At 54.6% G+C, this 21,744-nt stretch overlaps 2 protein-coding genes across 10 annotated transcripts; both read right to left on the bottom strand.

The window, feature by feature from the left end:
* Positions 1-657: 657 nt before the first annotated feature.
* Positions 658-20,578, bottom strand: Scamp4 (secretory carrier membrane protein 4). 7 transcript variants are annotated; one of them, XM_004865918.4, is made up of 7 exons: positions 20,487-20,578; positions 12,394-12,445; positions 10,564-10,692; positions 10,034-10,190; positions 6,506-6,607; positions 3,228-3,345; positions 658-2,049 (listed from the first exon to the last, which is right to left on the bottom strand). In XM_004865918.4, exons 2-7 carry the CDS (start codon positions 12,398-12,400, stop codon positions 1,870-1,872), a joined length of 693 nt encoding a protein of 230 aa, XP_004865975.1. In that variant the 5' UTR covers positions 12,401-12,445; positions 20,487-20,578; the 3' UTR covers positions 658-1,869. The 7 variants fall into 7 exon arrangements, with proteins under 7 accessions (XP_004865975.1, XP_021100620.1, XP_021100622.1 ...); XM_021244961.2 differs by having other exon boundaries at positions 10,034-10,296; positions 10,598-10,692; XM_021244963.2 differs by having other exon boundaries at positions 10,034-10,296; positions 10,598-10,692; positions 20,428-20,561.
* Positions 13,023-20,570, bottom strand: Adat3 (adenosine deaminase tRNA specific 3). 3 transcript variants are annotated; one of them, XM_087201387.1, is made up of 2 exons: positions 20,487-20,570; positions 13,023-14,360 (listed from the first exon to the last, which is right to left on the bottom strand). In XM_087201387.1, the coding sequence occupies exon 2, from the start codon at positions 14,341-14,343 to the stop codon at positions 13,276-13,278; it is 1,068 nt and encodes a 355-aa protein (XP_087057513.1). In that variant the 5' UTR covers positions 14,344-14,360; positions 20,487-20,570; the 3' UTR covers positions 13,023-13,275. The 3 variants fall into 3 exon arrangements, with proteins under 3 accessions (XP_087057513.1, XP_087057515.1, XP_087057514.1); XM_087201389.1 differs by having other exon boundaries at positions 20,428-20,539; XM_087201388.1 differs by lacking the exon at positions 20,487-20,570 and adding an exon at positions 19,835-20,010.
* Positions 20,579-21,744: the final 1,166 nt, after the last annotated feature.

The raw sequence follows: 21,744 nt of genomic DNA, 5'->3' as shown, positions 1-21,744 counted from the left end.
GGTGGTGTAATGGTGTCAGCTTCCTTGTTCCAGCACCAAGTTCTTCAGGGCCATACAGGAATGATGATGGAACCTGGCACCCTTTTAGGGACTGACCTGGGGCTGCAGTGAGGGCTTCTGGTAGAGCTCTGTGGGGATAGTGGCTGGGGACAGAAGAGACCAGTGCGGGGAGAGTGGGGACATGGCCACAGGAGTTGGGATTCTTTTTTGTTTTTTTGGTACCAGGGATCAAACTCAGGACCTTGTGGATGGCAGGCAGGCACAGTGCCACTGAGCATCCCCAGCCCTTTTTATTCTGAAAGAGGAGCTCACTAAGTGTCCAGGTTGGGCTCATACTTGCATTCCTCCTGCCTCAGCCTCCCAAGCAGCTGGGATGACACCAGGATTCTGTGCTGGGGGCATCAGGGAGCTATGGGGGAGCAGAGTGGGGCTCCTGGTCTGATGGGATCCACAAGCGCCCCCTGGTGGCTGAATCTGGGGCTTGGTATTGGCTGAGGCCGAATCCATGGGCTCCATAGCAAGGGTGACCACAGGGTGTTGGCATGGAGAGGGTACCAAAGTGCCACCCTGATGACCAGACACTGGCCATGTGTGCTGGGACCCTCTGACCAATGGATGGCTGGGGGGCACAACACACACTACAGACCCAGCCCCCGCTTGCTCCAATGCAGAAAGGATTTATTTCCAGAACATTTTCAGCTAACAAAACCCACCGCACTGTGACCATGCACATGTGGGGGTCGGGTGGGGGCTGCTGGTGGCCCAAGGGGCTCCACTGCCCCAGTGCCCTACAGTCAGGCTGAGATGCCACCTTGAGGTGTTGGCAGGGACCCTAGGCCCGGTGACCCCAGGTCTCCACCTCCCCTGAAGTTTCCCATGCTGGTTAGTGTGACCTCCAGGGATGGGCAGCTGGGTGTGGAAGGCCTGTGAAGGCCTGGCCAGCAGCATGGAAAGGTCATGGAAAAAAGTTGATTTTGGCCCAAATATCATTAAAGGTGCTGCGGATGCCCCGCAGGATGTGCCTGGCTCTTCTGACAGGGACAAGGCTAGAGGAGCAGAGACAGTAAGTAGTGTTGGCTGTGATATTCCTCTCTAAGGCACAGGGCTGTCCCCTTCCGGGTGGGGGGAAGGACATCCTCATGGCTCTGCACCCAAAGATCCAGGAGGAGGCTCTCTCCGTCTGGCTTCTAAGGACAGGGACCTCTGGGTCATTCTCCTCTGTATGGCTGAGACAAGCTGCTCTCAAGAATCAGGACAAGCACCTGCCCAGGGGCTCGGCCAGTTTTCAGGATGCAGACAGAGATCTTGTGGAGGGGACCTTGGTCCCAGGAGAGGAAGGCTGTCTGCCACAGATGGAAATGCAGGACAACAGGGTCCCAACATCGCCGTCCCAGGGGGAGGAGTGCAGGAAGGAAGCCCGGCAGACAGGGAGCAGCACAGGTCACTGGTGAGGCAGTGGACCCGCCTCTGCTGTCCCTGCAACCCCGTCCATGGAGTCATCGCTATATGTGGGATGGGGGACGCTCAGCCCCTCTGCCAACCCAGGCAACAGGTGGGTTGAGGACATGACGCAAAGCTTGGCATTATGACCCCTGCATCCTCAGTTCTTTGGAGACGGCACACCCAACCTGCTGCCACCCTCTGTGACCTGAAGGTGAAGGTGTGGCTGCCCATAGGGAACACCAGGTGGCTGCAGGATGAGGGGCTAGGGCCTTGAGTCCCTAGGATGAGATGAACTTGGGCTCTGGCAGTGGCTGGGCCTCCAAGGAGGGCAGGACAAATGCTCAGGCCTCACAGGACCAGAGCAGCAGGAGCAGAGGGGCAGTGACGGCAGGCAGGTGGGGAGGTGGCAGGGCTGGTCAGCCCCCTCTAAGGCCACTGGCTGCCGCTGGCCGGATAGTTGGGTACAGTGGGATACTCAGGGAGGCTGTTCCCTGAGAAGTTGTTAAACTGGGCTTCCCTCGATGGCGGGTCCCTCCAGGCACCTGTGTTCCACTCTGTCTGTGCCTTCTGGAAGCTTCCACCAGCCCCACGGTAGATCCTGTGCACCTGCAGCAAGGACAGGACACCTCAGAGGGTGTGTGAGCCTGGGGGCTTCCTCCCCATATCTTCTTCAAGAGGAGACCCATGACAACAGGGTGCTTGGGATGGGGACATACAGGGTCCTCCATCACAGGACACCTCAGCTCTGGGCCACAGGCACTGCACAACACCCCTCACTGCACATCACTAGCTCCAGGATGCCCCTCAACATGGTGGGGTGGACAGCAGACATTTCCTGTCCTGTGCTGGGCATGTGGTGGACCACGGGGTCACAGGGTGGCCCTGACCTAGGCAGCACTGCCCACTCACTGCAGATCCCAGCCTCTAGGACATGAGGACACAGGCACAGGCTGTCCTGGAGTTCATTACTAATGAAACTTCAGGAAATGCAGGCAATCCAAGTCGGGTCCTCAGAAAAGCCCTGTGTGAATCTGACCCCTTCTCATTCTGCCTCCTCTAACACCTGCAGCCCTGGCTCAGCTCTGCCTCCAGTGGCTGAGCTCCCTGCCTCCCCTGCTGAGCACCTCCACTCCTCCTCTAGCTCTGCTGGGCATCGCCGCCCAGCTGTGGGCAGCTCTCATTTGTGAGGTGGTAATCACACGCCAAGTCACCACTGCAGGGCACATGGGGAGTGTGACCTGGACAGTCCCTTGGCCAGGCCTGGCACAGGACACACATGTACACCAGCTGTAGGGGTACCTGCGGCTCTTAATTTGGGAGCACCAGGCTGCAGACTGATCTCTTCCCAGGGATGCTCACTCCCTACCAGCCCTGCCGCCTTTCCCAGCCTGTCTCTCCGAGACGGTGTGGTGCAGAGACACTCTGCAGGCTTGAGGCTGTGTGGTCGTGGGCCTGGCCCTCGAGGTGCTCAGAGGAGAGAAGCCCCTTGGCCTCAACCATTGGTGCAAACCATGGGGTTTCTGCTGAGCCCTGCTCTCTGCTGGAGTCTGGGAGGCTGGGAGGCTGACGAGTGCTGGGCAGAGGGGCCACATGCCCCTGCCACGCAGCCCCCGGACGCTGAGTCTCTGTGAGCTCCAGTGACATCTCGTGTGTGTTGTCACTGTCCATCTTTGGGGGTGTCCCTAGGAGACGATCCTGGAACCTTTGCCTGGTCTCCCTGACCTTGGCCACTTGGAGTTACAAGGAGAGAGGAGGGAAGGCAGATGGGACCTCCCAGAACTCACCTTCAGGATCACGACGGCCATCATGGCAGCTGACAGTGAAAACATGATGGCGGGGAGCAGCATGACCACGGCAGCGCCGACACTGGTCCCAAAGAACCCGATGGCTGCCAGCCAGCCACTGCAGGGCGAAAGAACGCGGGCTTACCTGGCGTCCTCACATGCACAGATCTGACACATCACGGGAAGAAGGGACAGTCATTTGAGGACACACCCATGAAGACACTCAGACCACCAAGGAAGGCATCCTCTTCCCCCAACACTGGCGAGCCCATGTGGGAGGGAATGGAGGAAGCAGTGTGGCCCCATTCGTCATGCTTTGTAGGAGTGAAAGACTCAAAAGACTCAGACACTCACTTCTTTCACCCCATGTATGCTGCCCCTGCAGATCTATGCTACAGCGATTGTCAGTAACCATGAGAAACCGAGAATAGCCCAGGCGTCCAAGGCTGGGGATGATGCACTCTTGCACAGTGGGGCAGCAAGGAGACATTGAAGATAAGAAGGTCCAGCACCGAGAAGGCTGAGGCAGGAGGATCACAAGTTTAAGTCCTGGGCCAGGGATTTAGCTCAGTGGTTCCGGCACCTGCCTTGCAAGCGCAAGGTCCCGAGTTCGATTCCCGGTACCAACCCCCCCCCCCCCAAAACACCAACAAGTTTAAGTCCCAAAGGCTGGAGATGTAGCTCAGTGCATGCTCTCTGCACATACACATGGCACCAACCCCTCCCCGGGTTCCCCAGCCTCTCCTGCTCTGACTGTCCCCAGCCTCCTTGATGCTGCTCAGAGTATGCCATGGCAGCGCATCCGCAGTTTCCATGGAGTTTTGCTGTTCCTTTCTTTATTTAAAAAAGTAAACACCTATTCTGGAATGATTTTGAACTTACAAAAGGGTGGCAGAGATCTTAGGGAGTGCCTAGCCCTGTCCTCCATTGCACTTCTGGGCAGGGCCACAGGGGACTGTTTGGCCACACCTGTGGCCACCTGGCCATACAGCAGCCAGGCCCCCAGTGTCATTTACTGGGCTGTTTCCAATCCCCAGGGCTCCAGCTGTGGCCCATGACCCTGACCGGGACCACCCAGGCAGGAGTGCTGGCTAAGGGCCCCAGGGATGAGGGGCTGTCCTGCTCCGCCCCATGCAGTGCTCCAGGTATGGGTGCCCTCAGCCAACGGTGCACAGCACTGTGCCCTGTGACATGCTTTCTCCATCGGCTAAGAGGCTGGGGACTGTCTTTACTCCAAAGCTAAGACTGTGTGTCCACCCTGTCCAGCTCGGGTGGTGACCACCTGCCCCATCCCTCAGAAACAGCCAATGCTTTGGCAGAAGCAGAGCTGGGTGGCTGGTATCTCTGGCATGCAGGGAGGGAGGACGGAAACGCCTCTCCAGGCCTCCATGACAGGTACTCACACGTGCTGGGCCCCAGCCACCACGGGTGACCAGCACCAGCCTGCCCTGTCCACTCCACTCAGGGAGTCAAGGAGACACCAGAGCGGGGCAGGGAAGGAGGGACCAGAGGCCTGGGCAGCTGAGCAGAGCCCAGCAGCCCAAGGGCCCACTGGGCACCAAGGGCTATGAAAAGAAGCCATAGCCACTGGTGGCTCTGAACAGCAGGGTGCAGCTGCTGCCTCCTGACCATGCCCAGTAGTGAGGCCCATTGCTCTCAGGATTCTCCATCAGAGCCACAGTAACATGCCCCAGGCCACCTTTGTTACTGAGGACTCAGGGAGGAATGAGCAAGCTGCCGCATTCCAGTGGTGCTAGGGAGAGACATGGACATCCGTGGCAGGGGCAGGAGGGTGGGACGAGGCCTGCATGTGGGGCCCTTGCAAACTCCTGCCCGTGGGGAGTGGGGTCTGGGAGCTTACTGGACTCAAGAGTCAAACACACTGAAGAGCAATGTAAGGCTGAGCACCTGCTTAGCACACTTGAGTCCCTGGGTTCCGCCCCCAGCATTGAAAACCATAGCTCAAAAGCAAACAGCTGGCCAGGGATTTAGCTCAGTGGTTCTGCCACCTGCCTCACAAGCGCAAGGTCCTGAGTTTAATCCCCAGTACCAAAAAAAAGCAAACAGCTAATCCTGAGGAGGGTGGCAGGTCCAGTAGTGTCCCCAGGAGTCAGAGGAAAGCAGCAATAGGATGCAAGAAAGAACCATGGCAGGGAAAGTGGCCATGGGGAACAGGCAGAGTGAGAAACCTGCTGGTCACGTGGTAGACACAACACGAGAAAACCCCACAGAAGCTGGGTGTGGTGGTGCACACCTGTCACCCCAACACTCTGGGAGGCCGAGGCAGAAGTGTAAGCTTCAGCCCAGCCTGAGCCACTAAGCAACTTAGGAAGACCCTGTCTCAAAATAAAAAATATAAAAGGGCGGGGACATAGCTCAGTGTAAAGGCCCTGAGTTCAATCCCCAATACTGAAAAAGAAAGAAAAAAAAAGAAAGCCCCCTAGTGAGGCAGTGCCCATGGGACACAGAAGGGAACCTCAGTGAGGCTGAACTCATGCATCACACCAAGGGATACCAAGCGCCAAAGATGCCACCTGGGCCAGCTGAGTGACAGCTCCCTAAAGGTGCTCATGTTCTTATCCCTGGGGCCTGCGGCAACGTCACCTCCAGGGCCAAAGGGACTCTGAAGATGGGGTCATTCAGGACCATCCGGGGCCCAGTGTCTCTCAGGGTCCCCCTGAAAGGGTGAGAGAGGGTGAGAGGCAGAGAGAAGCTGAAGACACCACACTGCCTGCTCTGCAGATGGAGGATGGGACCAAGAGCCAAAGGCTGCGGGTGCCTCTAGGAGCCAGGACCTCCAGACCTGAGCTCAGTCATTTGTTTTAGTTCAAGGTTTGTGGTCATTTGTTCCACCAGCCCCAGAGATCTCAAAGGGGCACTGCCCACCACAAGAGCACTTCCCCCAAGGACCATGTGACAGGCAGCACCTTCTCAAGGCACTGGGTTGTGCCACACTTTCCAGTTCCCCCCAGGCTATGGCGCACATGTGAACCTCTTCTCCCCTCTGGTGCAGATGCCCCATGCTGAGGCAGCGAGGTGCCACCAGGGGCCTGAGTCACCCTCACCCCAAGACCAAAGCCCTCTGGGTTGTATGCTCAGGGTCTGTTTACAAGAGCACACAGCTGCACTGGCACGTGAACACACATACAGACACACAACTCCTATAATGTTGTTTTCTATATGAGGGATTGAACCCAGGGGTTTCATACTGAGCTGCACCCCAGTCTGTTTCCACAGTTAACACACAACCCTCCAAGGCAGCCCAACATGGAGCTTACCATGCGCCCCATCCCGGGAAGCCAATAGCCTGGATGACAGTCAGGACAAACTGGGCTCCGAAGATGAAGAAGAATGCCATAAAATTGAAGGAGCTGTCAGCTCTGTGGGGGACACAAAAAAACTGATGAAAGCCTGACACTCCCAACAGGAAGGTGCAAGCCGGAGGGTAGAACGATTGTCCTACTTTCCCCGTACACTGGAAAATGCAGACTCCCATGAGTCACTGAACCTGTGCTCAAACTGGGCTCTGAATGCAGCACCAACACTGCACTACTAGAAGGACAGCACAGCCCCTGGGGCCTTCACTGGGAGACCCCTTTTCCCTGGAGAGGTCCTGGTGGGGACAGCAGGGAGGCACAGAGCTTCCAGGTGCCCAGGGCTATTCCCCTCCCTGCTTCCTTCCTGTTCCCTGTGGCCCTTGTAATTCATGTCTTACATCTCGGGGAGGGCCTCAGTCTCCTTCCCAACTTAGTCTGCAGTTCAGGGACAGTCTAGGGGTGAACACGACACAGAACTGAGCGACAGGGTGGGAAGCTGAGGGTAAATGTCCATGACTCATTATGGGCAAGAGTGAAGAGAGCCCCAGTGTTAATCGAAGGATAGATGGATGGACACATAGCTCTTGCTGATTGTACCATGCTGCTGGGGCCACAATGAGCCCACCTGGCCTCAGGATGGGAGGGTCAGGCTGGGGCAGGGCTGTGTGGGGCCATAGCAGAGGTGGGGAGTGGCCGGAGTTACACATTGGGGCAGCAGGATGTCCTGAGACCGAGGGGGAGGCTGCCCAGCTGGACCTGAGGGTCCTGGTGTCCCTGGAACTTTCAAAAACTTTGACTACCCAGGTGTGGTGATGTATGCCAATAATCCTAGCACTCGGAAAGCTGAGGCAGGAGGATTGCTTTGAGTTCAGGGCCAGCTCGGGCTACACAATGAGTTCCAGGCCAGCCTGGACTACACAGTAAGGCCCTGTCACCAAATCTACTCCCTAAAAAATCCTGGACTGGTGAGAGGCAGATCCCTGCTGCTACCTGGTGTTTACCCCCACATACCCATACCTGTACCAGCCCTGCCAGGCCACAAGAGCACAGTGGACTGTACATGGTCACACTGGTTTAGTGTGTTTCCTGAAGAAGCCATTGAAAGGAATGAGGTTGTGACGCTCGCCACAGTGTGGAAGGACCTTGAGGACACAGTAGTGCTCAGTGAGAGATGCCAGGAACAGAGGACACAGTGTGGGCTCCGTGGACAGGAAACGCCCAGGACAGGCAAATCCAGAGACAGGAAGTGGACTCTAGGGGTACTGGGCTTGGGGAGGTGATGGGGGACTGCTTATGGGTATAGATGTGGCTTCCTTCGGGGTGATGAGAGTGTTTTAGAAATAGCTAATAACAGTGGCTGGACAACCCTGTGAATGTACTAAAACACTAAGTTGTCCACTTTAAGTAGGTGAACTGTGGGATGTGAAGAAAATCTCACCAAAGTTGCTACTGAAATACAAAACAGACACCCCAGATTTAAAGACCCTATCCAAAAATGGACATCTGAAGTGTAGACACTTCTCAGGTGAAGAAGTAGAAACACCAAATAGATTTATAAAAAATGTTTAACATCACTGGCTATTTGAGAGATGCAAATTAAAACAACGCTGAGATTCTGTCTCACTCCAGAAAGAATGGCTGTTATCGAGAAATCAACCCAGGCTGGAGATTTAGCTCAGTGGTGGTGCCACGTGCCTCACAAGTGCAAGGTCCTGAGTTCAATTCCCAATACCAAAAAAAAAAAAAGAAGAAGAAAGAAATCAACCAATAATAAATGCTAGTGAGGCTGTGGGGAAAAAGGAACCCTTCTCCACTGTTGGTGGGAGTGTAAACTGGTGCAAGCACTATGGAAATCAATATGGAGATTCCTCAAAACAATAAAACTAGAGGTTCCATTCCACCCAGCTCTTCCCCCTAGTATCTTCCCAAAAGAATTAAAAGCATCATAACACAATATATGCATTCCCATGGTTACAGTGGCATAATTCGTAATAGCTAAATCCTTTTTGTTTGTTTGGTACCGGGGATCAAACTCGGGTCTTTGCCCTTGCATAGCAGGCGCCGAAACCACTGAGCTAAATCCCCAGCCCATAATAGCTAAATCTTAGAAACAGCCCAAACGCCTATCAACTGATGAATGAATAAAGAAGATATGTTTTTTTTTCTTTTTAATAAAATGGAGTACTGCTCTGCCACAAAGAAAGATGAGCTTGAGACATTTATAGCTAAATGGACAGACCTTGAGACCATACTCCTAAGTGAAATAAATTGGACACACGTTTATTTGTTTTGTATTTTTTTTTTTTGGTACTGGGGATCGAACTTGGGTCCTTGTGCTTGCGCGTCAGGCACCAGAACCCCTGAGCTAAATCCCCGGCCCTGGACACACATGTTTAAATACCACATTGTTTCTCTGGTGTGAGAAACTGAAAATAGAAATAAGGACTAAGATGTGTAATAGATACTGGGGATATGGGAAGAAAATGTTCAAATGAGAAGGGGAACAAGGGAAGGGGGAAGAGGAAAGGAAAGAAGGGGGAAAAATTCAAAGGAAAAAATGGAAACAAAACTTTTATACATGGGGGGCGATGGGAAAAAAAAAGAAGCAAGATATATCATGTACCAGTACAAATTTTCCTGTGATGAATGTTATCATTATGTATATCTAAAATGTACCAATAAATGTCACTCTAAAAAACCAAAACAGAACACCTGACATTTCATCTGTGCAGCCTCCTAAGTTGGAATGACATTTTTTAAAAAACATATACAATTTTAGGGGCCGGGGATTTGGCTCAGTGGTTTTGCCGCCTGCTGCACAAGTGGAAGGATTCGCATTCGATCCTCGGCACCAAAAAGAACAAAAAAAAAAATACAATTTTATTAAATAACCTTTACAATAGTTACTTGTAAATTCATTCTGAAAATGTTTGCAATCCTTCTTCCCTTCCCACTTTGATAAATACACAAGCTTGATATATAGAAATTATAAATAAATCAACTAAGTCTCTGAAATATGAAAAAAAACCAAAAACAAAACAGAAGCCAAGAGCGGTGGCAAACAGCTGTCATCCCAGCACTTGGAGAGGCTAAGGCAAAAGGATCACAAGTTCGAGCCCAACTTGAACTTACACTTACAGAGCACATACAGAGACCCTGGGGATATAGCTCAGTGTGAAAACCCTGGGTTCAATCCCCAGTACTATAGGGACCACTAAAACACAAAACAGAACATGCAGAAGCTGAATCTGACCCATGGGCTGTAGTCAGCTACCACCCAAAGTGGAACAGCTGCTAATAACTGGGGCACACCCAGTGCAGACCAGGCCTGGCTCCCTGTGCACGGGTCAGACGGCGCCAGGACCAGTGCACATGCAGTGGTGACTTGCTCGCCCAGGTTCTGCGCACACCCTCAGCACCACAGGCATCCAGAGCTCCTAGGGAGCAGGTGGGACAAGGCCAGGGCCAGGTTGGCTCCCTCCAACTTACCGGAAGGCCTTGTAGGCAGGTCGGAACCAGCACACGTAGCTGCAGGGGGTGAACAGCAGCAGCCAGACGAAGGCCAGACCAAAGTTGGCTCCCTGACCACTGCCGATCCACCAGGCCAGGCAGGCGACAAGGTTGACCCCAAGGGTGACACAGTAAACTGGTGGGGTGAGGGAGAAGAGGCTGAGCGAGAAGAGGCTGAGCCAGGTGCTGAAGGGTATGGCCACTGAGGATGCTGGCCAGGCCTGAGGGTCACCTCCTGGTCTCTGGGGACAATGAGGGACCCCATGAGGAGCTGGGTGAGGCCAGGTAGCAGACCAGCTCAGGATGTGGCCCCAGTCACCATGGGGGCCACAGTGGGCCAGAGATGGGCTCAGGATGCACAGAGGGCTCCTGAGGGTCCCTGTCCCTGCATTCTCCTGCCTCAGGACAGATGGGGTGCATGAGGACCAGGTAGCTCCAAGCGACCACTCCCCGGGTCCAGTGGGCCTGCACTGGTGTCCCACCCCGGCAGCCCCACGCCCAGGGCTCACACATCCAAAGCCGGTAGATCCTCTTCACCAGCACCTGGTGCTCGATGGGAATCTCATCAGAGAAGTCTTGGTAGAAGCAGGGCTTCAGTGGGATGAACCTAGGCAGCGGCGGAAAGTTGTTCTCCTTCCCTGCAGGGAAAAAAACCCCAGGTCAGGGCTGTTACTTGCTGCCTCAGGGTGTCCCCATCCCCACCCTGAGCCTGAGGACCTGTCACCTCCCACAGCAGAAGGTACTCTGTAGCTGGACTACCAGTGTCACTCAGGAGAGGGCACGGGAGGGTTAGAGGCAGAGAGTGAGGGAAGACAATCTACTGCTGGCTGGAGCAGCCCCTGACGGAAGAAGGGGCTGAGAGCAGGGGCCTGAGAACAGAGGCTGTGGGTACCTCTAGGGGTGGGGGAATCTAGGTTCTCCCCAGAGCCTTGGGAGGAGCAGCCCTGCCTCCCACACCTGGACTCAGCCCAGTGAGACTCATTTGAGACTTCTCACCCCCAGACCCTAAAAGGGAAAATATTTAAATTTTTTGGGGGGAGTACTGGGGATTAAGTCCAGGGCCTCTCATCCTAGGCAAGCGCTTTACCATTAAGCTACACAAGCCCAGTAACAGGGATCAAACTTAGGACCTTGCCCTTGCCAGGCAGCCGCTGTGTCACTGAGCTCACCGAACTACATCCCCAGTCCTTTTCTTATTTTTAAATTTTGAGACAAGATCTTGCCATGTTGCTCAGGCTGGCCTTGAACTTTCAATCCTCCTGCCTCAGCCTCCTGAATAGCTGGGATGAAAGGTGTGGGCCACTGTGCCTGACTTAAATTTTGTTTCAAGCCACTAAGTGTGTGATGAGTTTGTTATTTTCTTTTTTGTTGTTGTTATTTTCTAGTGATTCCTCACCACAACTGCAGGACACTCACATACACTCCCAAAGTGTCCAGCAAGCGGAATATTAACAGTTCACGAGGCTTCTAGAGCAAAGACTCAAAATGCCAATGGCTTGAAACCTCAGGAATTTACCCTCTGCTAAAGAGTCCAGAAGTCCAAGGCCCAGGTCTATGTCCAGCCGAGCTCCCTCTGCAGCTCCAGGGAGGCCCTTCCTGCCTCTTCCAGCCTCCGTGGCTCTGGGGTCCCTCAGCTCGTGGCCACACCGCCCTAGTCTCTGCCCTCCCCATATGTCAGTGTCCAAATTTCCTTTCTTACCGAGATTCATCACTGGATTATGGTACCTCACTCTAGTAAGGCCTCAACTAATGATACCAGCAAACACATACCCTATATAACTACTGCTTACAGGATGGAAACTACTAGAACGAGATCAGTGAGGCGGCTCCAGGGTGGTGTCTGCCGGGGTGGGGAGGGGAGGCCAGAAGACTTAAGGTCATGGGCACAGCCACTGCAAAGACCCTGAGCTGAGTACCCTGCAGGTCCAGGAGTGGTGTGAAGATTGGGGGGAGGACAAGAGGGCAGGAGGCATTATGGCAGCTGTGGAGGAGCCTGTGCAGCCCTTGGGTCCCCTGGGTTCTTCTCCAAGGCTATCTTGTGTTACTTGACCCTCCATCATTCCCAAGCCAGAAGATACACACGAATCCATGGCCCTGTCACCAGCTTCCTGACATGGCAGCTTTGCAGATAAGAACACATGTAAGCCAAACCGTGGTGCCCGAAGTGTTGCTATGCAGAGCTGGCCAGTAGGCTGGCAAAGGCAGGCCAGGGTGCAGGCCACATGACAACATGTCACAGGCTGAGAACCCACGTGAGAACTGCTGCATCCCTCCCTGCCTGGGGATGCCTCCCAGAGACACAGCAGACCCTTAGCTATGGCAGTCCCCGTTGGACTCACCAGACATTTCCGCTTTGGCTGACCTGGAGTCTGGGCTGAAGCCTGCAGCCACCTGAAAGGAGACAGGACATCAGGGACCCTTTGGCCACCGGGGGTTCTGACACCCAGCTATGGGCTGGGGCTGCCCTCGGTGGGGGCCCTCTGTGACCAGAAAGCCCTATTCGGCCGCAACACATCGAGCTTCTGCCAGAAAGGCTGCCCCAGCTCAGCTGCTGGCTCAGCTATCACAGGCCGGATGTGGGGCCACCAGGCAACACTTCCCCTCTGAGCCCGGAGGGCCACCAGGCAACACGGTGTGGTCAGCAATGGGCATTTGCCAGAGGGACCAGCAGGCCCTGCTCCAAGTTCCCACTGTCAATTCCAGCCCTGTCTTGTGATACTCTTGGTGGCCCCTTCTGGGGTCCCTTCTTGCCACCCATAAGAGATGGTAAACAGGATGATCCTGAAGGAGCCTCTGGGTCAGCCGACCCCAGACGGCCAGCATCCAGATGTACCTGTCCCCACAAACACTCCTTAGCGCCTGACCACACTCAGCCCAGCAGATCCCCTCCCCATCACAAGCCTGACCCACAGACCTGCCCAGCCTGTGACCCCAGCCAGGAGTCCGGCGCCTCTTAACGGACAGCAGGTTGGGTTGAGCTAAGGAATGGTTTATTGTCACATGTCAGAGCTATTTCCTGATACACTGTGGAGGAATCCGAAGCAATGAACCAGCCCTGGGGTTAGGGTGGAACCCTCACAACACTTGCTCAAGAGATGGGCGACCCAGGCAGGCGGCAAGTGTCCTTAAAACTGGCAGACAGGATGGCAGCTCCCAGGGGAACATCAGGCCAATAGGCTGGCCAGGAGCAGAGAAATTTTGGAAGCAGGGGGCCACCAAGCCTACGTGTCAGGGTCCAGCAGGTGACACTGTTTCTCGAGGATACCACGGAACACCTGGAAGCGGTGATTGAGGTCTGGTTGGGTGTGGACACGGAAGCGAGTACCCAGGGCACCATCAGGTGAGGTGGCCCCATAGAAGACGCGCCGAATGCGGGAGTGCACGAGGGCCATGGCACACATGGCGCAGGGCTCTCGGGTGATGTACAGGTCGTAGCCGGTGCACACATAGGGCTGGCCGTCTTCATCCTCATCTTCCTCCAGCCTGCGCACAATACCTGCTCGGGCCTGGGTGGCAGGGGCCGGAAAAAAGGCACAGGCTGGGTGGGCGCGGAGGTCATGGGCACCACGACCCTGGCCCTGGGCCACGAGGTCGATGCACACCATGACAGCATGCAGCAGGGGGCTGCTGGCACTACGGCAGTCATGGCCCGTGGCCAGCACATGGTCCAAGGTGGGATCCACCACCACGGCTCCCACAGCCCGGAGGCCCTGGGATGCTGCCCGCTGGGCCACCCACACTGCCCGCTCCATGTGGCCCTGCATGGCGGCTCGCTCCTGGACTGAGAAGAGCTGCCCAGCCAGCGCACTGGTCACCTGCTTGTCCTCATGGAAGGATGTGGGCCAGTGAACCCGGGCCTCCTCGAACTGGCCCCTGGTGAGGGGTGGCCGGGCAGGCACAGGCACCAGAAAGGGCGCCCCCAGGCCATGGGGGTCCACAGAGGGCTCAGGAAGCAGCTCAGCCAGCGAGCGTGGACCTGGGGCCGGCCCAGCCAGGCACAGCAGCAGCTCCAGCTCAGGGGCACCATGGGTGTCGGGGCGGGGCCGCACTCGCTTGAGATGAGGCTGTGCAGGCAGCGGGTGGGCAGCCGCCACCTCTCGGAGGAGGCGGGAGGTCTGGCGCTTGTCAAGGACGGGTGCAGCGTAGGCCAGCACTAGCTCCACATCCCCAGACTGCTGCTCAGACAGCACAGGGAAGGCTTGCCACGGTGCTGGCTCTTGCTCTGTGCTCCCAGCCACCTTCTCAGGACCGCGCTGCTCTGTGAGGCCGGGGCTAGGCTCCATTCTCATCCTCAGCGGGGCTGGGACTGTGGAAGACAGAGATCGATGGGAGCAGAATATTGTCTGGCTTCGGCAGCATGCCCCCATGAGTGGGAGGAGTCCATCCCAGGAGGCTGGGGGCTGACGAGGCTCAGCAGGCCGGATCCAGAGCTCAGCCGAAAGTCCAGCCCAGGTACAACACATCGCTGGCCACGTTCTTGCCCACGTCCTACTTAACTCCTGGTTTGCAGAGGCTCTTTAAGAAAGCTGAGATGTAACTCAGACCAGAAAGAATGCCATTTCTTCTTTTGTTTTAGTGCTGGGGATGAAACCTGGGGCCTTGTGCATGCTAAGTGAGAGCTTACCACTGAACCACACCCCCAGACCGAAAAACATCATTTTTTTTTTGTACCAGGGATCGAATTCGGGACCTTGCGCTTGTGAGGGAGGGGGTAGAACCACTGACCTAAATCCCCGCTGAAGAACATCATTTTAAAACATACAATTCAGTGGTTCTTTTTTTTTTTTTTTGTACCAGGGATCAAACTTGGGACCTTGAGCTTGCAAGGCAGGCGCCAGAACCACTGAGCTAAATCCCGGCCCTCAGTGGTTCTTGATATGTATGGAGATGTGCAACTATTGCTACTATTAAATTCTAGAATGTTTTCATCACTCGCCAGGCAAGCCTCACATCACACCCACCACCCTGGGCAACCACTCATTGATCCTCTAAGCCGGGCAGAAGTCTGAACACGAGCAGCTGGCGAGCTATGGCTGGCTTCAGCCCTTGTGGCCAGGAACTAAGAGTGGCAACCAGCCAATGGCCAGAAGGGCTTTAGACCTCAGTCTCAGCCTGAGGAACCAAACTGGCCGGCAGTGTTACAAGTGGACCCCTCCCAGCGGATCCTCCAGATGAGACACAGCGGGCCTGACCCCTGGACTCCAGCCAAGAAGACTGTGCAGAGGACCTGCTACACTGCGCCCAGGCTCCTGACTACAGCACCAAGATGGGCAACACTGTCAGCTGTTACACCTGTTTTGGTCTGCACACACGAGGACTGGGGTGTGAGGCCACCTCCCAAAACAGCATGCAGCCACATCTCCAAAGAGCTGGACAGGGAAGAGACCACAGAACGTCTGCCCTGATGCAGTCCCAGGCCCCTGCAGTCCCAGGCTCCCCCACCTTCTGATCCACTTGTGGTAGAGGCCAGATGGGTGGGCCAGGTCTGAGGGTGCCCTAGGAGGGAGAAGAGCACCTGGGGCAGGCCTGGGAACCTGCCTACCCTCTGCATACAACCCTGCCAGGGCCATCTCCAAGGGTTACAGCACAGAGGGCTGGTGCCAGGTCGTCTCCCATGAAGCCAGTGCCAGCACCATCCCCATCCCCCAAGCACAGTGAGGCTGTGCACACTCTGCTGGGAGTGCAGGCAGGCAGGCAGGCTGGTGCCCTGATTCTCCACCCTCAGACCCTCAGTCTTCGGTGCTGTCAGGAATCAGACCACAGGAGCAGGGGAGGCTGGAGACAGAGATTGCAAGGCTGGGGTCAGGAAGCCCAACAGGAGGACACACACACACAGAGGACTAGAGGATGGCCCTTGTGGTTCCTGGATTTCTAGTGCTGTTCCAACTTGCCACCTTGAAGCCACCAGCACAGCTGGCAGGGTGTGTACCCCTGCCCATGTCTGCCTCCCTGGCTCGCTGCCACAGGATGCCCACAGGACCACCACATCCCTCATGGGGTGGCCAGCACCAAGCACACCCCGAGCCTGCCACGGGCGCCCCCAAGACAGTTCAGCAGCTCAGCCAACCCCAATGACATGGATCTGAGGAGAGGTGGCCATGAGCTGGGGCTGGCTGCACAGCAACACTTGCCACCCCACAGGCCAAAGACTGTGCACTCAGAAAGAAGCTGGCACTGTGCATGGTGACACACATGAGACCTCAACAGTCTGGGAGGCTGAGGCAGGAGATCACAGGTCTGTGGATAGTCTGAGCTATTCAGTGACTTAGTATGGCTCTGTCTATACAATTTTTCCCCCTGGTACCAGGGATCGAACTCAGGACCTTGAGCTTGTCAGGCAGCCGTGGTGCCGCTGAGCTACATCCCTGGCCCTGAAAATAAAATAATTCGTAAAAGGGCAGAAGGGGGGCCGGGGATTTAGCTCAGTGGTTTCGCTGCCTGCTGCGCAAGAACAAGGACCCAAGTTCGATCCCCAGTACCAAAAAAAAGAAATTTGGGGGGTGCTGGGGATTTAGCTCAGTGGTTCCGGTGCCTGCCTCGAAAGCGCAAAGACCCGAGTTCGATCCCAGGTACCAAAAAAAAAAAAAAGGAGCACAAAGAAATATTTTTTCTGATAAAAACAGTTGTATATTTTGTTTATGTTTTTCTTTTTTTGGTACCGGGGATCAAACTCGGGTCCTTGCGCTTGCGCAGCAGGCAGCAAAACCACTGAGCTAAATCCCCGGCCCAACAGTTGTATATTTTGATTGTGGTAGAGGTTGCAATCCTTTTGTTTTTTAAAATGTAAGTCATAAAAAATTTTAACACACACCAGGCATGGCAGCACACACCTGTATCCCAGCTACTTAGGAAGCTGAGCTAAGTTTTGAATTCAAGGCCAGCCTGGGCAATTTATCAAGACCCTGTCTCAAAATGAAAAGGGCTGGCAGTAGGCTCAGTGACAGTGGTTACCTAGCATATAGGAGGCTCTGGGTTCTATGCCCATCATCAAAAAGAAAAGAAGCCCCAGGGCTGAGTTCGATCCCTGGTATCAAAAAAAGAAAAAGAAAAGAAAAGAAACCAACATTACAGATCTTATGTTTCTATCAGACAAGACTGTCTTAGACTTGACTAGCAGTAAACTACCAACGATAGTAAAATGATTCTGGATGGTCTCAAATACACTGGGACTCCATACCCCACCACCCCTGCTGATGTCTGGTGCAGCCAACCTTCCAGCCCATCCAGGGGGGCAGAGATGTGTCCATTTCACAGTTGTGGGCTTCACTTCTGATGAGGTACCACCTGGCTCACACCTTGGCAACCAGGGAACCCGGGTGATGGGTTCACACCTCCACCTGTAGCCGCAGAGGGCCCACTGAGGCCTCCTGCCTGGTCACCTCAGCCTGTACTCAGCCTGCTGTGAGCACACAGAGCAGGAGGTGCTGGTGGCAGGGATGAGACTGGAAAATGTGATGTGGCATGTAGTGCACCTCAAAGGCCTGTGTCACTGCTGCAGTTGCTGCCCGAGGCTTCAGGTCGGGTAGTACCCACAGGAGGTTCCTTGGTGGCTTTCTGGATCCCTGGCCATACATACACCAATTCTGTGGCCCACTTGGCCTGCCAGGGCCACAAAAGCTCCACTGTCCCCAGACCAAACACAAACACAGCCTCATTTGTCCCTTCAAGACTAAAACCTCTGTCTGCAGACAAACAATACAACTGATACCACAGGAGGCTGCCATCAGGACATGGCAGCCTGGGAGGATATTAAAAAGCCAGGGATGGGCCACGGATTTGGCTCAGTGGTGCCACCGCCAGCCTCACAAGTGGAAGGTCCCAAGGTACCAAAATAAAAGTCAGGGAAAGGCCAGGGATGTAGCTCAGCAGTGCTGCACCTGCCTGGCAAGCACAAGGTCGAGTTTGATCCCCAGTACAGGAAAAAAAAAGAAAAAGGTCAGGGGACAGTTGCAAAGCCCATGGGGACAGAGGGGCCCCTTTCTATTTACTGCTGTATGGGCTCCTTAGAATTGGGTGATGGAGGCCAGGGATGTAGCTCAGCAGTGCAGCACCTGCCTGGCAAACTCGAGGCCCTGAGTTTGATTCCTGGTACAAAAAAAAAAAAAAAAAGAGAACTGAATGATGACTCTCCCAGTGAGTGGGATGGGCTCAAGGCAAAAACAGTTCCTTCTCCACCTGCCACAGCCCATAGGCTAGATCAGGGAGCAGGAACCCTGACAGCCACTTCCTTCAGCACCCTAGGACACCTGCCCCATGGGGGGGGGCGTGGCTCTACTCCAACTTTAGTGGGGTAAAAGGCTATAGGTCTACGGTTCAGAAGTGGACTAGTGCTCCAGCCCAGTCTGGCACTGGGAAGGGATGGGAAATGGCATTTACTCGGAGTGGCTGAGCCTCCATGGTGACAGCACTGCTAAAGTCCAGGCTGAGAGGACTGATCTCACCCTACAGACAAGAAGCCAAAGCAGACTCACAGCTGAGATCCAAATGTTATCTGGCCAGGCAGCACCCGCAGATTAGACCTACGCAGAGGATCTCGGCCCAGCTCAGCCATTCCCTGGTGGGGAGGCCTCAGACATCAGTCCTAACCCTTCCTAGCTTCATCTTCCACCACTCTGTACTGGGAATTTGATCCTATCAGGCAGGGGATCAGGAACAGAAAGTGACAAAGCCATGACAGGTCACATGCTGTCTTCAGATTTGGTGACGCTCCACATATGAGCCCCACAGGTATGCTTGGAAGGGAGCAGGAGAGGGAACCCCAAGCAGAAGGATTGACCAATGCCCAGTCTCAGGATGCACCTTTACCCTGAGTGAATGCTTGTATCAAATGCAGTTTCCAGGGCTGAGCTCTACTGAATGGAGGAGGGCCCAACATTTGAATTTTTTTTGTCAGTATTTGAATTTTTTTTTTTTTTTTTGGTACCAGGGATCGAACTCGGGTCCTCGCGCTTCCACAGCAGGCAGCGAAACCACTGAGCTAAATCCCCGGCCCCAGTATTTGAATGAGGACAGTCACCACAAAAAAACATAGGATGTTCTGATGAATATGAATTTCTTTTTTGGACCGGGGATCAAACTTGGGACCTTGCACTTGCAAAGCAGGTGGTGGAACCACTGAGCTAAATCCCCGGCTCAAGATATATTTATGAATAAAAAGTATTTGTTAGGGTGGGCCTGGTGACACACATCTGTAATCCCAGCACTGAGGAGGGTGTGACAGAGATGATCCAGAGTTCCAGGACACCTTAGAATACAAGGTAGGTTCAAGGCCACCCTGGACTATGCAGAAAGACACTGTTTGAAAACATTAAAAAAAAAAAAATGGTTGTTTAAATGGAACATTTGTGTGTGTGTGGTATTGAGATGAATCCCAGGGCCACCTTCACGCTAAGCTACATCCCCTTTTCATTTTATTTTATTTTTTGGTACCGGCCATCAAACTCAGGACCTTGTGCTTGGTAGGCAGACGTGGTGTCACTGAGCTACATCCCTGGCTCCCCTTTTCATGTTGAGACTGGGTCTCCCCACATATCCCAGGCTGGTCTCAAACTCTCAACTCTTCTGCTTCAGCCTCCCAGACTGCAGGGATTACAGACGTGCACTACCATGGTTGGCCAGAACTGGAATTTGACGGAGCACCTTGCTCATTTGCTAAATTGCCCCCATACAACTGGGCTTTCAATACACACGGAGACCCTGGACTCTCTGGGGTGTGCTGTGGATGAGATCCAAAGCCACCTTATGAAAAGCCCTCGAAGGGCTGCATGCGGTGACACATACCTGTAGCTCGAGCTTAACCCAAGGTACTTGGAAGGTTGAGGCAGGAGGATCACAAGTTCGAGGGCAGCCCGAGCAATTAAATGCCTCACTGCTCTTCAAAATTAAAAGAACTGAGGATGTAACTAAATGGTTGAGCACTTGCCCAGTATGAACGTGGCCCTGGTATCAGTACCTAGGACTGCAAAAAAAAAAAAAAGGCCTTGAAAATTCACATTTCCAATTTTAACTATCAGCAATGATGATCAATTTATAGGTTTACTAAAGAATTGGGGGGACCTCAAAGAAATTTCGAGATGGAGAAAGGGACATCACGGACAGCAGCCCGAAGGAAGGGGACTGGCTGCGAGGACCCAGCGACTGGGCACACCGGAAACAGCTGGGGTGCACAAAATCTCCAGAGGGCCCGCTTAAGTAGATAGGCGCTTGGCCGCGAGAGGGTCCTAAGACTCTAAGCGCACGCGCATTAAGGCTGCCAGCGCGCGACCCGCGCACGCGCATGCCTACACGCCCGCCCGCAAACCTGACCAAGACAACCCCTTCAGCCCTTAAATGGCCCCTTTCACCAGTCACCGCCCAGACCCCCGTCGCCAGACCTGTTCCCAGTCCGCGAAGGCTGGGCTGCGAAAACCTGAGTTTCCGGGAGACTGCTCACCTAGAGAGACTCGCGTGAGCGTAGCGCTTCACGAAGACCTAACAACCGGCCCGCCCCACCTGGTGCCGCACAGCATGACGGGAACGTAGTACTGTGGGCGGGGCCTACTTGAGCCCCAGGCAGGGCGGGAACTACAATTCCCAAAGGCTATGCGCGGACCCTGGCTCCGCCCCTCTCCGGACCGGCACCCAAGTGACCTGGGTGGAGGTAAGGGTCGAGCCCTGCAGTGACCCAGCAGTGGGAGGTGCAGGTTTATAAACCAGCCCGCGGCCGGGGAAAACCCGGAACCTAGAGGCCCTTTGGGAAACCAGCAGAATGGAGAAACTGAGGGGAGAGGGCGCAACAGCTATCTGCAGTCACTGTAAGAGCCCCATCCCCAGGGCCGGGGATTTAGCTCAGTGTTTCCGGCGCCTACCTCGCAAGCGGAGTTAGACACCCTCTCCCCAGCAAAAAAAAAAAAAAAAAAAAAGTAATCAAAAGAGCCCCATCGCATCCCTATTTACATCCGTGGGGCGAGATTGCATCAGAGGCGAATACGGTCCGGAGCTTGGGACCACCACAGGCCTCAGTTTCCCCATCTCTCCGTTAGGGGAAAGGGTCCCTCTTGACCGCTGGCCCAGACAGGCACATTTTATGTGCAAGACCAGTGAATATGTCCACCCCCTGTGGGTGTGATTTGTCACTGCCACACACATTTGGCAATTCTTGGGGACTTTTTTTTTGTGATGGGATGGCGTGCCTTGGAATCCACAACCATTTCTAGGTTTCTTTTAAAATTTTGAGACAGGATCTAGCTATGGGCTCGCACTTGTGATCCTCCTGCCTCACCCTCCCAGAGTCTTGGGATGACAGGTGTGCACCACTACGCCCAGCTGAGAGCCAAGCTTTTTTTTTTTTTGGTACCAGGGATCGAACTCGGGTCCTTGCGCTTGCGCAGCAGGTGGCGAAACCACTGAGCTAAATCCCTGGCCCCGCCAAGTTTTTAAACACACAGGCTTTTGGGGGACGTTCCAGATCCAAACCATAGTAAAGGTTCATGTCAGCACCGGAAGGTTGTTATGAAATAAGAAAAGCCATTCTCTGACCATAAAGGGAGCACCCTGGTAAACCATGCAGCCGGGGTCGGGCAGCCAAGGGGACAGACGCTGCTGGCTGGAGAGAGCCCCAAAGGCTCCCACCCAGGACAGAAAGGGGAGCGCGCCCAAAGTTAAAGGAGACCTTCTCTGGGACTCTCCTTGTCGCAGGTCGGGCCAGAGTC

This window comes from Heterocephalus glaber, unplaced genomic scaffold, assembly GCF_053883595.1.
Source record: "Heterocephalus glaber isolate CG9 unplaced genomic scaffold, H.glaber_assembly_v1.0 deba00001760, whole genome shotgun sequence".
In the NCBI taxonomy this organism is placed as follows: domain Eukaryota; kingdom Metazoa; phylum Chordata; class Mammalia; order Rodentia; family Bathyergidae; genus Heterocephalus; species Heterocephalus glaber.
This window is presented reverse-complemented; position numbering and strand designations above follow the sequence as displayed.

Coding starts and splice junctions, on each gene's coding strand:
- Scamp4 (XM_021244961.2), bottom strand. Junction 10,297..10,597: donor AGATTCCCATCGAGCACCAG/GTGCTGGTGAAG, acceptor CATTGTCCCCAG/AGACCAGGAGGTGACCCTCA. Junction 6,608..10,033: donor CCTGCCTACAAGGCCTTCCG/GTAAGTTGGAGG, acceptor TGTCCCCCACAG/AGCTGACAGCTCCTTCAATT.
- Adat3 (XM_087201387.1), bottom strand. CDS start 14,343: ATGAGAATGGAGCCTAGCCCCGGCCTCACAGAGCAGCGCGGTCCTGAG.